At 42.3% G+C, this 14404-nt stretch overlaps 3 protein-coding genes across 6 annotated transcripts; 1 reads left to right on the top strand and 2 right to left on the bottom strand.

Moving 5' to 3' along the window:
• Window positions 1-22: 22 nt before the first annotated feature.
• On the bottom strand, window positions 23-2496 carry si:ch1073-416d2.4 (coiled-coil domain-containing protein 42 homolog). Its single transcript, XM_046412438.1, has 9 exons — window positions 2116-2496; window positions 1977-2022; window positions 1703-1879; window positions 1427-1584; window positions 1256-1338; window positions 991-1163; window positions 799-909; window positions 594-710; window positions 23-505 (listed from the first exon to the last, which is right to left on the bottom strand). The coding sequence occupies exons 1-9, from the start codon at window positions 2217-2219 to the stop codon at window positions 320-322; spliced, it is 1155 nt and encodes a 384-aa protein (XP_046268394.1). The 5' UTR covers window positions 2220-2496; the 3' UTR covers window positions 23-319.
• Window positions 2497-4273: 1777 nt separating this feature from the next.
• Window positions 4274-9323, top strand: LOC124072277 (ankyrin repeat and SOCS box protein 2-like). Of its 4 annotated transcripts, none has more exons than XM_046413553.1 (9): window positions 4274-4592; window positions 4835-5323; window positions 6668-6837; window positions 6992-7147; window positions 7253-7498; window positions 7582-7753; window positions 7946-8546; window positions 8642-8795; window positions 8956-9323. In XM_046413553.1, the coding sequence occupies exons 2-9, from the start codon at window positions 5202-5204 to the stop codon at window positions 9090-9092; spliced, it is 1758 nt and encodes a 585-aa protein (XP_046269509.1). In that variant the 5' UTR covers window positions 4274-4592; window positions 4835-5201; the 3' UTR covers window positions 9093-9323. The 4 variants fall into 4 exon arrangements, with proteins under 4 accessions (XP_046269509.1, XP_046269507.1, XP_046269508.1 ...); XM_046413551.1 differs by having other exon boundaries at window positions 4275-4592; window positions 5156-5323; XM_046413552.1 differs by lacking the exon at window positions 4274-4592 and having other exon boundaries at window positions 4721-5323.
• Window positions 9324-9362: 39 nt separating this feature from the next.
• On the bottom strand, window positions 9363-11179 carry LOC124072278 (protein FAM181A-like). Its single transcript, XM_046413555.1, has 2 exons — window positions 10769-11179; window positions 9363-10649 (listed from the first exon to the last, which is right to left on the bottom strand). Exon 2 carries the CDS (start codon window positions 10588-10590, stop codon window positions 9811-9813), a length of 780 nt encoding a protein of 259 aa, XP_046269511.1. The 5' UTR covers window positions 10591-10649; window positions 10769-11179; the 3' UTR covers window positions 9363-9810.
• Between the last annotated feature and the right edge of the window lie 3225 nt (window positions 11180-14404).

Here is a 14404-nt window from a genome sequence, read left to right as displayed (position 1 = left end):
AAATCATTTATCACCACTGCTTGTTTTGACTGTCAGATGTTGACTGTGACCATTTTATTTCAAAATGCAACAATGATTACATTCCTGAGATATGCATTTGCAAAGTTCTTGTGCTCAAATACAGTTGGTTACCTTATTTGCAAAATCTTTATACAGTTTTTAAGCACAAGATTTGGTGCATACAATTTTGCATTAAGAGTCAAACTATTCATAAATGTTGACCAAAGTTTCATTTATTATATTCCCAGAGCCAAACTTATCTTTACAAGTTCAAAAATGAACTTTCACTCCCAACACCATAAGATGTAAAAGTTCTACATTAACTCATCATCTCACTCTTTCGACTGACTTTACTTGAACTTTTGATTTGTGTTTTACTGCCGATGCTTTTCATCGATCCCCTCTCTCTTCTGTCTGTCAGGGCTGTTCTGCTTGTCATTGCAGACCCCGACTCCATCAGTCTCCGCGCTCTCTTCTCCGTGTCTGCTTTGTCCAGAATGTACTCCTGAAATCAAGCTCTTGGTTAGCTAAGCAAAGAAACATAAATTCTACAGTATTAATACCAATATTCAGCCATTTTCTTATGATACCACCTTAACCATGTCCATCATTGTCAGGACGTTCATGTTTTCCAGAGGTCCATATGCTGCAAGATGACACTGCTCTGCAAGGTTGTTGATGGCCATAAGCAAGAGTCCCACTTCTTCTACCTGAGAGAGAATGGCACATGTGACAGTAGTTTTTATATATCTTATCTAAAGGTCATTTCTGACTCGTAATGAAACTTGACAAGCTGACCTTCTCTCTGGACAGGCCTTGCTCCATCAGCAGCTCAGCCTCTGCCTGCCTGTTCTTCTCTTTCAGGGTGTCTAACTCACTCTGGAGTTCAGACAGTTCCTTAATGGCCGTCTGCAACACACATAAAAGTGCTTAATAGGTTGTACATTCAAGCACTGTTGTCTAACCACAAAATATTTGTGCATGTCTGACCAGTTTTTTAATGCTGTGCTCCTGCTTCATGGTCTGCTGCTGTCGCTGACCCTGCTCCACCTCCTCCTCCAGATGCCTCAAACGCTGCAGCTGTTCCTGGTAGGTGAAGGACAGGGTCTCATGGCGCCGAATGATGGGCATAATCGAAGAGTCAGACCCGTTATCAAGGAATGCTGAAAAAGTTTGTGTAGTTGACTACCAGAGTGTAATTGACTGATTAGGATAAATACTTGTCAGGGGAAATAAGAGTCAGTTTTGAACCTACTGCTGGGGAGATAATCTAGACTTTTCATCAAGTAGTCCTCATAGATTTTGTATTTTGCCATTCTCTCCTTTAAAACTTGCTGCCTGTGAATTGAGATATGGTAAAACTGCGGTAACAGTTGGCTTAATGAGCATTATCCATCACAATAAGGCTTTGGTTTCAAGTTCTCACCTGACTTTAAGTTGTTTCAGCTGCACTGTCAGATCTTCTATCTGTTTCTGTTTCAAAATGTTCTGCTCCCGTGCAGCTTCATACTTCTTCAGCGCCCGCCGTCGCTTCACTTCATTTTCAGCCACAAACCTCTCAAATTTCATGGCTCTCTCTTTAGTCTGCGGGTAAACAAACCCCCAAGGGAAAACTGTATTAGGACAGAGTCATTTGACAGCGGGAGATATCCGCACCCTGATCATTCCTGTATTCGGGTGGTTTTGGGAGGTTTCAATTCACCTGCTGTTGTTTTATTTCCAGTTCAGACCTTCTCAGTGTCAGAGCTTGCACACGGCTCTTAAACTCTTCTCTTTTAAGTGCGAGTTGCTTGTCCACCTCGTCCAACTCCGCCTGCTTCTTCAGAACCAGGGTCTTTTGCAGAGTGTTCACTCCTGCCTCAAGCACTCTGCTTGAAGTCTGAAAAAAAAGGATTAGCCACCTAAATAAAGCCTAAATGCACAGTTTAACAAGAAACAGGCCTGATAGTTTTCATCACATGCTGACTCTGTCTTACCTCTGTTACAACAGGTATGTAGTTGACATTTTCCTCCTTCTTATTTCTGAGGAGAGAATCGAGACATTCATATATTGTTTTTTTAAAGAGAAGGGACGTTGTCAGGCTGCCCACCATATAATAAAAAACACAGGCCTACCTGGTGTCTTCCGACTGAGTTACAAAAACATTTTTAATTCTGTTTTGCACCACCAGTTTCAGACGAGGGTCGCTGCTGTCTAAGAAAGGAAGGAAAGAAGTCATGTTTCTTTAATGTATAGTCCAAGAATCCTGATGAGTGAACAAGTCCTGCAGTTATTCCACGTTCGGACGATCAGAAGGACGACCGAAGGTCTTTTCCGGATGTTTTCCTGGATTTGTGTAGCTGTTGCCGTGGAAACGCTAGCGAGACAACAGGGAATGCGCCGGGATCGTTTCTCCGTTGTCATGCAGGTTCTGTTTTATTATTGGCTGAATGAGAGGCATAGAAATTAGATCGTTAGAGGTCCGAGACGAGGCGAAAATTAAGAGCACTCACTCCGTCCTGATTCCCGCGAACCAAGTAGGATGGAGGATTGATGACTCTGGTCCAGGAGGTGCTAGGGATGCACTGTTATCAAACTCTGTTTCTCTGCAGGCTTTACCAGTCTGATGTGTCGAGTGAAGTATTAAGATTCTTCACGTAGCAATACTCTACTCCTACTACAAGTAAAAGTAATGCATTTAAAACCCACCGTGTAACTTTTACTAAAATTATCTAAATGAAAATGACTCATTCTGCACTAAAAAGATCCCTGTGCATGTTTTACTATTACATATGATAATTTTGGATTAACATTACTAACTACTAAATTAATGTGTGTGTTACATTTTCCTGCTGTCATCTGCTGATGTTCAATGTTGGGCCAAGTTTAACTGATTTATATTGTTGGGTAGCTCATTCAACAGCAGTGCATTGACATGTTTAAAGTGTTTCTGTCCTGTTAGAGCCACATATCTCTAACAAGTCAACTTTTCATGAGCTCAGAAAAACAGTCCTGTTTTCAGCTTTGTGATGACGCCTCATTCAAGAGGCTTTTAAATTAATTTATTGAGCAGGAGAACATTCTCAGCCCATAAACGAACACTAACTTCACATTCAAAATCCACAAATTTGGAGATGGAGTTTTTCACTGGACAAAAATGGTTTGGAAAATTGTAAGCTGAGTATAGCTAAAGCTCCTAGACAAATATAGCAGAGAAGAAGTACAAAATTAGCCTCTGAGATATAATAGAGTATAAACCTGTATGAAATGGTAACACTCAAGTGCAAGTACCTCAAGTTTGTGCTTCAGTACAGTACTTGAGTTAATGAATTTAGCTGTTTTCTATCAATGGATGTGTCCCACAATTAAATAAAAATAGTCTGCTTTGAGTAGAGCAGCAACAAGAGAGTGATGATATGGTCTCCATCTTCACACAGTCCGACATCTGGGAAACACTGCCCATCAACAGTGTCTTCGGTTTAACTGACAGATGTAAGATGTCCCTGACTTTACTGAAAGGTCCATTCTCAGCATATGTGCACTGAAGATGTCAGGTTACCACATCACACTTGTGTAAGGTGCAAATTGAACCACAAATGATTTCCAGACTGGTTGCAACATCACAAAATCACACTTGTTTGTCCACATCTTAAAACCTTGACTTGACGTATGCACAGAGAAACTTTCCCTTTGAGGAGATGAATGTGAAAACAGCCTTTTCATGACAAATTGCATATACGTCATTCGACACAGTGAAGGACAAACATCCAACAATAAGCAAACCATGTTTTTGAGTGAAGTTTGACCAGTAGTATTAATAATGACTGCATTATTTCTGATTCAAATTAGTTTCTTTTCCATAAACCACATGTGGACTCAACAACATGAATAAAGACTGCACTTCATTTAACTGTACTTGTGTTAGGGCCCTGACACTGTGTATACTGGCTCACTGATGAGGCTTACTGGTGCACTTAAAGGACAGAGCTATTGTTAACGGTATTAAGTCCTCTCAGTGCTGCTGCTGTCTTCTCTTATCTTTTGAGCCTACAGCCCTGCTCTAAATCCTACCTTATATTGTGTTTATTTTTATGGATGTAACAAAGCAGCGTCTCTTCATCTCCTGTCACATTTTAAATTAAAAGAAACTTAAAAGATAATAAATTGCAATTAGTTATGTCGGTGCTGGCTGGCCTTTTTACGGCAATATCTGCAATCAAAGTTTGGCTGAAATTTCACACCACAGTTACATAACCAGTTTTGTCTTCGTCAACTAAAAAGAAATTTGGCAATAGCCTCAAAGCTAGCAGGTAGTCTAGTTCCTCCAGCTGTAAACAGATAGGCAGAAGGACTTGTTTGTGTCAAACACAAACCAGAGGCCACTTCCAGTTTACATGCAGGAAGTATTTTTCACAAACACTTCCGAAGAAGTCATTGTGAAACAAAAATCTGCTGTCACGGCTGTGTGCTCTTTAAACCCGATTTCACACTTCAGATCTTGTCACGCTAAGAGCCATTACAACGGCGCAATTTTAGACAGCATTACGGTGGATCACCACATGTAACGTTCAAGCAGCTGCTGTGAATGAGGAATCTGGAACATTTTGACGTGGTAAGTTGAAGTCTTTGATTTATGGTTCAAACTTTAAAGAAAAGCTTTTTAAACAGTTTTATACATTTGACCATCCAAATGGGTCTCCTCTTTATCTTTGTTTATATGTTTATATGTTTATATTTCTCTTCACTTTAATGCATTTTCTTATAGTCCATTACTCATAGTCAGAGCTGAGCAAATAAACTGTAACTTCAGCCTTATGTGTTATTCTAATGGTTATTCTACATAACTCACCGTAGCACTACACACAACCTGACATCAGTGTAGCCTCTGGAGCAGCACAATCAAGTGGACTCAAACACAGCTGAACATGTCCTTAAAAGGCATCTATCCTCATGGCCTGAGCTGCTGCTCTCTGATGCCTGCCAGTGCAGATTTCAGCTCCATCAAATGAGCTCAGTTTCTAATTCATACAGTATGGCTACAGAGCATGTGTGCATCATACTGTGTGGGTATTATCTTTGGTTTTTAGGGACTTAAGCCTATTTTTACAGCCACTGCTGTTAATGTTCTGACTTTTCTAATCTTGCGATCTGGATCATCATCACTGGTCTATGAAGAAGCCGGGACTTTTGGCTGTTCCTGGACAACACATCTCCTCCTGTGATGATTGCAGTCAGCAGATCCAGGTCTCTTTACCAGAGACTAAACAACGATTTCAAAGGCAGGCTGGCTGTCTACTCCCTGAGTCTCCACACTTCAGCCAGCTCAGCAGTGGACTTGATCAGGTGAGGAAACATGACATGGCACTCTGTGTGCACAACTGTATGCGCATGCACGTGAGCTTCTCCCTTTGCAAATGTGCCACAATAAAACAACTGAGTTTCTCTGCTATGAACACATTTCCAAACACAAAGCAGATGTTGTGGTCGTGCCAGGAGCTACCACTAAAGGACACCAAGGTCATATCCTCAGCATTGTTTCTGGGAATTTGGGGGCATTAATGAGTTGGTTAGAGTCTACAAATAAATATGCGCTATATTTAAAAACATGTTGGTTTTTAAAGCTACTATTCTCGTATTTTTACATGAAAAGAGGTTTTCAGTGCCTTTCCAGCAGTCCTCTTCCAATGGAAGTTTAAATTTGACTCTTTATGTACCAAACTGAAATTATTTTTATTTTTTTATATATATAAATAAAGATAATGTCAAAATTAACAAACAAAATTTTACAACATTTCTGGTGGCCTGCCAGACGTTTCTAATGGCTGAGTAAGTGTTTTGCTCCCTGGTTACTTTATAGTCCCTTTGAGTATAAAATTCAAAAGTGAGAAGTGACTCATGAATTGCGGTGGGTCGTTCATCTTGTAGTGGTCTTCCTCTGATAATATCCCCTTAAAGATTAGTGCTTTTTATTATCTGCTTGTTTAATATGGAAACCAGCCAATGAAATAAAGTCTTCATGCAAAGAAAGACATGTCGGCTTGGGCTGCATTATCTCCAGCGCTGTTTGCCTTATCTTTGCATGTCCGAGTCTCTTGACTTATATGGATAAGCCCGTCACCCCGCGGCCTGACAATACAGTCCCAAAATAATCTGAGCGAGCACAGCTGAGCCCCGCTCGGCGCCGCACGCTGCTCCTCCGCCGCCGCTCAGAGGACACACTGCCGTCAAATCTCTCATCAGTAATGACCAAATTCAGCTATTCTGAATACTTATCTCAGTTCCGTAATGCTGGTGGTAAATGTTGTAATGTTCTGTCGCGGCGAGGAGGAGACAGGAGGAGAGAAGACAGTCAGAGCGACGTAACGTCCGAGCCGGAGTGAGTCCTTTGTTGTTGGGTTTGACACAGAGATAGTGTGTGTGTGTGTGTGTGTGTGTGTGTGTGTGTGTGTGTGCATGTGTTTTGTGTTGGGGGTCCAGCTTTGGTCTTCTGTCTCAGTGTAGAACACACGCGACACATTTTTAAACTTGATTGCTATTTTTGGTTAAATAAAGCCAAAACATTAAGTAAATCACCTAAAGATAAGTAATTATGATCCATATTTGTATGAAAACTAGAGTCCTCAAACAATGCTGATATCTGCCATATAGGTGTGAGTTAATTAAAGTGCTTTTTTATCTTCTTCCAAGGGATGATGACCCGGTGGTCTTTGCTATTAGGAGAGGGGATGTGAAGGCTGTTAATGATCTGGCAACATCCGCTGCTCAGTGCCTGCTGAAGGAGAACAAAGATGGATGGATACCCCTGCACCATGCTGCCTTCTGTGGACAGACAGAGTGCTTGAAGACCCTACTGAAGGGTATGAGATTAAAAGTATTATTGAGGGTCCCAAATAGTTTGAATCACACAGGCCCAGAGTGATAATATTGCAAAAGAAAAACATATAGATTCAAAGAGCTGTTTTGCTATTTACACACTTTAAAATGCTAAATACATTTTTTTTGGTGCCCCAGCCCATCCAGGTTCAGTAGACAAACGTACCTTGCAGGAGCAGACGGCCTTGCTGCTTGCTGTATCTTGTGAGCACTTGTCATGTGTTCGGTGCCTTCTGGAGGAAGGCGCTGATCCCGATATCAGCAGCAAGAACAAAGAAACCCCTTTGTACAAAGGTACAGTCATGAAATCAACTATCTAGACAAATACACACATGGAGAGCTGGGTATCACACAGCAGATTTTGCCAGAATTGACTCAGTGTTGTATATGTTTGTTTAGCCTGCGAGCTGGAGAATGTGGACATGGTGAGCCTCATTCTGTCCTACGGTGCCACTGTGAACCAACGATGTGGTCAGGGTTGGACAGCCCTCCATGAAGCTGTATCCAGGAACAACACAGAGATCTGTGAGATGCTAATAAGAACCGGGGCCACAATCAATCCACCTAATACCTACAGCATCACACCGCTCACTGTAGCAGCTCAGCGGGGACAGATGAGGGCACTGTGTTACCTTATTGGAAAAGGTACTTTACTGCACAAAATTCTGCTCCTTGTCATGTTTCTGATCCATTCTTAAAGGTTATAAAGGACTAATGCTTTTCTGTAGGTGCAGATGTGAACATGCAGACGTGTGATGGCGTCACAGCACTGCATGAGGCTAGTAAAAATGGCCACAGGGACAGCGTAGCAGTGCTGTTGACTAAAAACGCAGATGCCAACAAACCCACTAATTCAGGACTGCTGCCACTGCATGTTGCTGCACAACATGGACACCATGAGTAAGTTGAGATACTAGAACAGCTAATTAGGTGTCAGTGCAAAACAGTGGTGAAGAGGCCAGTATTAAAAGACAATATTTGTGGTTTTAATGTACAACTGCAAATGGAGCTGTGCTGAGAGTTAAAGAAACAGCACTGAATGTGTTGTCTTTTTTGTATTCGGTGTTGTTAACACTCTCACTTTGTGTCCAGGATTGTGTCCATGCTTGTCCCAGTGACAAGTCGAGCCATGCTCCGCCACAGTTGTGTCAGCCCCCTCCACCTGGCAGCAGAGCACAACAGACACACTGTGGCAGCTGTGCTACTGAAGACAGGTGCAGATGTAAACGCCACACTGGCCCACAGTCAGTCTATCCAGTATGCTGATCGACGTGCGACAGCCCTCTTCTTCGCTATTGCCAACGGCAGCACCGAGACAGCAGAGGTGTTACTCAACGCCGGTGCGAGTCTAACCCTGGACCCTGTCAGCCCTCTACTGATGGCTGTGCGGCAGGGCTGTGTCAGCATTGTGTCCTTGCTGCTGCGGAGAGGTGCCGATGCCAACGCCAGTATCCCATCTTGTGCTACTACGTTCCCCGCTGTTGTTGCACTTTGCATGAATAATCTGCCTCTACTCAAATGCCTTTTGGACAATGGCTGCGATGCCACCTCCTGTTTTACATGTACACATGGCAGTGCTCCTCACCCAACAGCTGCAGGGTCCCACATAGGAAGTTTCAGTAATGGATATGTTTTGCAGACTGATAATATGCTTCCTTTAAACTGCAGTGAGGCATCAGAAAGGGTAACACAGGTGTGAAAAATAAGCAAAAACAGTCTTTCATAGTAGCAGAAATTTGTATGTTCTTTGTAAGTAAATTAACATTTTTCCCTCCTTGTCTTTTTCAGTTCTGTGAATGGATCTCAACACCACTTATGTGTAAATGTGCAGGACCGATAATAGACCTGCTGCTGGAGCATGTTGGTCATGTTCAGCTGTGCAGCAAACTCACTGAACTGCTGGACAGCCAGGAAGAATGGCTCGCCGTTAGGAGGAAGTCACGTAAGCTTCAGACAAATTCTTATCAGTAACCTACATCCTAAAATGCAAATATTTCTCTTTCACTTTGTCTGTCACTTCCTCATACATGTATGCAACACATAAATATACAAATGTGAAAGTGACAGTCCTCTTTGTCGTTTCTCTTTTGTCTTGCCATCAGTCTCGCCTCGTCCACTGCTGCACCTTTGCAGATTAAGGATTCGGACCCAAATGGGGAGACACAGACTGAAATCACTCACGAGCCTACCTCTGCCAGACAGACTGATCAGATACCTGAGCATGGCTGACTGGCTTTAGGATAAACATCAAGCAGAGATGTGACTAAATTTATCATTTTGTGTTTCTTTTTTTAGTTGCAGCTCCTATCTTTATTCTGTAAAAGGTCCTCCAAAGGAATTTTCTATGCATAAAATATCTATTTATAACATATGTAATGTGACAACAATTTTCTTTCATCTGTCTGTCTGAATGTTTTGTAGTTTCACACAAACGCTCAGAGGAAGTAAAAACGATCTAATGCCCAAAGGAGTTCTTGAGGGAAGTTGAATCATTTATTTGACAATTAAAAAAAAACATTGTTTCAAATGTGCCTATCAAACATTACTTTGACAAAGAAAAAGCAATCTATGTCCCACATTCTATTCTCATAGTTGAAAGACAAGACTAAAACAGGATGCTTTCATTCATCTGCGTGACTTTTGGTAATTACAAAATAAGAGTCCTTCTCTGTAGAAACCTAAAAGTAGAAAGCTTTTAACTTACTTTAAGTTTTCAGACACTTGGAGGCATCAGATTGGCATGAAAGTGAACACGATGAAGTTATTCTGCAAGTGCAACTCAGTCCCTTAGATGTAAACAATAAAAATAGATGAAGCGTCCCATTAAGTGCTTGAGAAAGTGTCTCGCGTACAAATTTCGAAAGAGGAAGAGTTGGCTGCCTAGAACACGAACTGAAAATAATTAGTTTGTGTTTTTTTTACACCTTTTGTGTGTGACTGGTCCATTAGTAAATTAATTAAATGAACCCAAACACACTGAAGATCGGTGACTGGACGGTGGGTTTGGTCGGTATGGGTTTGACCACAACGTGCGTGTGAATCCTCTGTCCATAAGGATGCTCAGGTCTGTCTATCGCTGTCCCTACAGCTTTGCTCCACAGCCCGAGGGGCGGGTGGGGGACAACAATGTGACTGTGGAGGACCTGGTGTCCGTGGTACTGGAAGGGGCAGCAGCCGCACACACTCGCACAGTGGTGAGAGTTCAGGTCCAATTTCAGCGAGTCTTTGTCCGCAGAGCTGCGTCGACTGGACACAGACAGAGTGGCCCTTGCGTCATCATCATAACTCCTTTTCTTCTTTTCGCTTTCGCCGCCCTCAGATGTGCCTGCGTGGTTCTTTCTCAATCCTACATGTGAGTGCTCCCACTTGGTTTGGGTCAGCTTCGGTTCCTCCCAAAAGGAGGCCGGTAGCTGCCGTTTCCTCATAGGCACCTGCTCCACAGCGCTGCCCACACTCTCCACACCTTGAGCATCCGTACTGGCCTTCTCTGCGACCTTCACACCCTGGTGAACAGTCCCAGCCGGTTTGGTGCACTCATACTCAGCAGATCTGTGCGTGTGGCACCTTGGGATTCTGGAGTACTTCTGGGAGAAACGCTTGAGTTGTTTCTGTAGATATTTCCTGTGATCCACGGAGCGCCTGCACGGAGCAGACTTGTCCAAGGCCGCTTTGATATCGCTGGATGCCAAATTAACAAAATTCAGCAAAGTCTTCACCTCACTGTCCGCATTTGCCATTTTTGCAAAGATTCTGGTCGAATCAGTCCATCTTAGAAATTGTAGTCCACCATCGAGGTCTAAAGGGAAATTAGAAAACGAATTTAGTCTTTGCGCAAGTGCGCATTGCTCTCTGTTTTAACAACTCTGCAATCAAGCCTTAATTAAAAGTGATAATGTGTAATGACCCTTTACTCACCACTGTCTGATGAGTCCAGACTTTCTCAACAACAGTCCAAGAACCGACTCCTCTCCGCTGCAGTAGGGAGCACTTCAACAAGTTGAATGAATATAAACTCCTTGTAGTTATGGTGCTTTCCTTGAACCAATCAGCGACCCCAGGCCCCTCACAATGCACCACAATCAGCCTCCAAGCGCCCTGGTATCGGATTCTTCACCATTGCAAATTGTTGCCATGGGGATCTGGAAAAAGCTGCTGAGGGGATGCGATATTATTCCTACACGGTGATGTCCGCGCGTTGGCCAAACCTCCCCTAAGATCAGTGTCCGACAATAAAATTGAGTGCAATTTGTGCTCAAATATGCGCACATTCTAACTTTATTATGGAACTGGCAATCTTAAGTTTGTAACGTAGATACCCCTCATACCCTCCCCAAGAGTGATGTCAGCTGTAGGATTTGGTGGGGGGGGGGGGGGGGGTGTCTAAAGAGTGCATAACCATGGAAAGGGGCTTGAACGCTCAAGAATCTTGTCTTTCTGTTTGCCCCCTCAATCGAGCGACACAAAGGCTGAATTACTCATTCAAACCTCGCGGGACAAAGGGAAAGGAGCTGGATAGCACTCCTGCATTTGTAGTCAAACATTTAGAGACTTAAATCGAGTCGTCATGAAGGAGAAAGAGTCGGACAAAGCCCATAGAATTGCCATCAGCAAACATTTTCCTGTGTCATATTATGGGGTCTCCATGGCTCCCTCTGGCCCGCGGACAATAGCACAAGTTTGCACACTCGAATACTGTCACCCTGCCAACGGCAACAAGGGCCCAAAACAGGACAATCCCCAGAGAAAGCATGGGCTCCGCGGGGAAGGTTGCAATGGAGGAGGAAAGGGGGACTTGTGAAATGCTAATTGAGCTTCATCCCCTTATTGAAGTGGAAAAAGAGTACCTATCGTTCCATTGAACCGCAGCAGCAGTGGAGTAAGATGTGAGGAAACAGTTTGTCTGGTAAGTAACACCTCATGCTTGTGCACTATGCTGCCCTTAAAGCATAGACCAATCTAGCACCAGGACAGAAGAATGTTTGAAAAATTCTCCAGTCTATATCAAGGCTACAGGCCATTTATTCAGAGTGAGCTGCAGGCTACATGATGGATTGCCTCATTCATTCAGCTGGGGTTGTCTGAGGAGAGCTCTGCAGGTCTATATGTGCTCTGACCGGTCTATCTTTTTAGGCGGTGCATCCCTCTTGTTCTGGAGAGGCAATGGGACCCTATTGTCCTCCTTTCCTCTTCTTCCCTTCACCTCTCTGTTCAGCTGAAAAGACCAATTAACAATGGGGCTCCCCTCCCCTGGCCTGTCACCACTCCTGTGCTTTTGAAGCAAGGGCGAGAAAGGGGAAGCATAGAGGCATCCATAAATCCCACAATGTGTCGCTGTCCTTGTGCCAAGACAGGTGGATGGGATGCGATCATTTCAGATATTTGGAGTTGAGCTTATTTATGTGTTTTTTTAAAATTTCTATTTTTCTAATCTATTTACCTACCTGCATTAATCAAGTCTGCCTGAGCACACCATCAATCCATCTAACACGAACAGACAAACCAACATGCAAGTCTTACTTTAATTGTTGCACGTGTGCACCAAAGACATGTACCTGACTTCCATATCACTGGTGCACATGCAAATTGAACTGAGAATAGGTTGCAGAATATGAAGTGTTTGGGGTCTGCAGTAATGCACGGTGATGTTCGAAACTACTGAAACATCTTTCCTCGCCATGTTTGTATTCTGTAACAGAAATCTATTTAGCAGGAGCCCAGTGGAAGTCTAATACAATTGGAACTTGACTCTGTCTGTACCAGCTCCTCCCCAGAAGCTGTCTACGATACATTAGTGGAACTTTCTATAGTAAGCACTCTGTTACTGTTTTGTTCAAAAATAGCTACAATACATGTAAGGAAACACCATATTGATCCGCAGGGGAGAGAAAAGAGCAGCACGAGAAACACATTCAAGAGCAACGAATGTAGGAAATAAAAAATGGAAAGCTTCATACAGTAACAAGGTTTACCAATCGATAAAGATAACAATCGTCTATAGGTCAGAATAACTGGAAATCAGAACTAAACGTAGAAATACGGCTGGAGGATTGTCACTCTGAGTCACACAGCACATCTCTACAAATTCCAGGAAATGGACAGGCTTTGGCTGACTAGATCGAAAGAATTTAAGTTGTGTCTAAATCACACATCACGTCAAAAACAAATAACTCCACACTCAGGAGCAGCATGGGAGATAAATGCTTCTTATTCTAATGTTCTAGTATTCAGTAAGATAGTGTCTTTTGCATTCATAACAGAAGTCATGTTAGAACACAACGTGTATCTCTGTGAAATTCCTGGTTTGCTGCAGTAAACAAATGACTAAAATTATGACGGATTTTCCCAGTCATAAACGTTATGCTACAGACTTATGTCGTATATGTGATGGAAGTATGTGATGGACATTTTCCTTAAAGAATGTGGAGGAAAGTGTATTCGCCCATATTCTCCTTTTGGTTTCCATGCTTTGTTCTCTTTGTTCTGGATAAAAAGTTACACAAATATGTACCCATATAAAACAAGTTTACAGTAAATCGAGAAGAAATATTAGTACAATACATTAAAAAAAAATCCCATTTCAGATAATAGAGCACATGCCTCATATTCCATAGACATGAAATGTTCATTTTAAAATAAATGTACTTTTCAATAGTTTCACTTGTTTTGTTATGCAGATAACACTTTCAAAAAAGTAATGTATCATATTATATAATATATTAACAGATGAAATCTGTTAATATATTTACTGTATAAATAGCATCTTAGTGCCATGTGTTGCCAGACTTTCCCACTAGATGGCAAACTATCTCCACTACCTTACAGATAAACTGGACTGTTACAATCAGGCAGAAATACACAGACAGTAAAAGTAAATGCAGTTGAGTTTATTTTCTATAGACATTAATATTCCTTAAATGGCAGGATTTAAAAATCTCTTGTTGTCTGATTTAATATTTTTGGGCTCTGTTTGTTTGCAGGGGTGCTGATTAAGTATATTGACATGAATAATAACACTGAAAGACCACAGTAATCTTATTAAGAGGTTTTCTTATCTGACTTTAAAGGGGATGTGATGTATGTTGTGGCAGACTGAGGCAGCAGGAAGGAACCAGGAGGATGAAGTGCTTTTTTCTTGTCAGATAATCGATATTGGGACAGACTGTAGGAGAGGATGGACGAGCTTAACCGCTGGGCACACTATATGCCAAACGCAGTCTTGTTGTGTACTTCAAAACCTCTGAAAAATCTCTACATTGTACGTGCAAATGCAGTTTAACAGCAGCTGTGGATTTTCCACTCTAAAAGTCATCCACAGCTCTTGTGCATGAGCTCACCCCATTACTGACTGTGAAGAGCTTTTTGATAGGCAAGGGATGTGATAAATGCTCAGCCGCAACAAAAGGCTGTAGGGCTGGATGCTGAATCCATTGATCTTAATCCAAACTTGTTTGAATAGTCGGCTTAGATGCTGTTTGTGTTATTTGGAATAAGACAGCTGCGACACGATTGGCTGTCAGTACTGTTGTTTAAACCGCAAGCCGTACTTTCAGA

Source organism: Scatophagus argus, chromosome 15, assembly GCF_020382885.2.
Source record: "Scatophagus argus isolate fScaArg1 chromosome 15, fScaArg1.pri, whole genome shotgun sequence".
NCBI classification, from domain to species: domain Eukaryota; kingdom Metazoa; phylum Chordata; class Actinopteri; family Scatophagidae; genus Scatophagus; species Scatophagus argus.
This window is presented reverse-complemented; position numbering and strand designations above follow the sequence as displayed.

What these genes read in the sequence shown, in the direction of transcription:
- si:ch1073-416d2.4 (XM_046412438.1), bottom strand. Translation starts at nt 2,219, where the DNA reads ATGACTTCTTTCCTTCCTTTCTTAGACAGCAGCGACCCTCGTCTGAAA. An exon ending in AGCACAGCATTAAAAAACTG is followed by an intron (nt 910 to 990) that starts GTCAGACATGCA and finishes TGTGTGTTGCAG; the next exon opens with ACGGCCATTAAGGAACTGTC. An exon ending in AAGGCCTGTCCAGAGAGAAG is followed by an intron (nt 711 to 798) that starts GTCAGCTTGTCA and finishes ATTCTCTCTCAG; the next exon opens with GTAGAAGAAGTGGGACTCTT.
- LOC124072277 (XM_046413550.1), top strand. Translation starts at nt 6,223, where the DNA reads ATGACCAAATTCAGCTATTCTGAATACTTATCTCAGTTCCGTAATGCT. An exon ending in GTGTTACCTTATTGGAAAAG is followed by an intron (nt 7,499 to 7,581) that starts GTACTTTACTGC and finishes GCTTTTCTGTAG; the next exon opens with GTGCAGATGTGAACATGCAG. An exon ending in GCACAACATGGACACCATGA is followed by an intron (nt 7,754 to 7,945) that starts GTAAGTTGAGAT and finishes CTTTGTGTCCAG; the next exon opens with GATTGTGTCCATGCTTGTCC.
- LOC124072278 (XM_046413555.1), bottom strand. Translation starts at nt 10,590, where the DNA reads ATGGCAAATGCGGACAGTGAGGTGAAGACTTTGCTGAATTTTGTTAAT.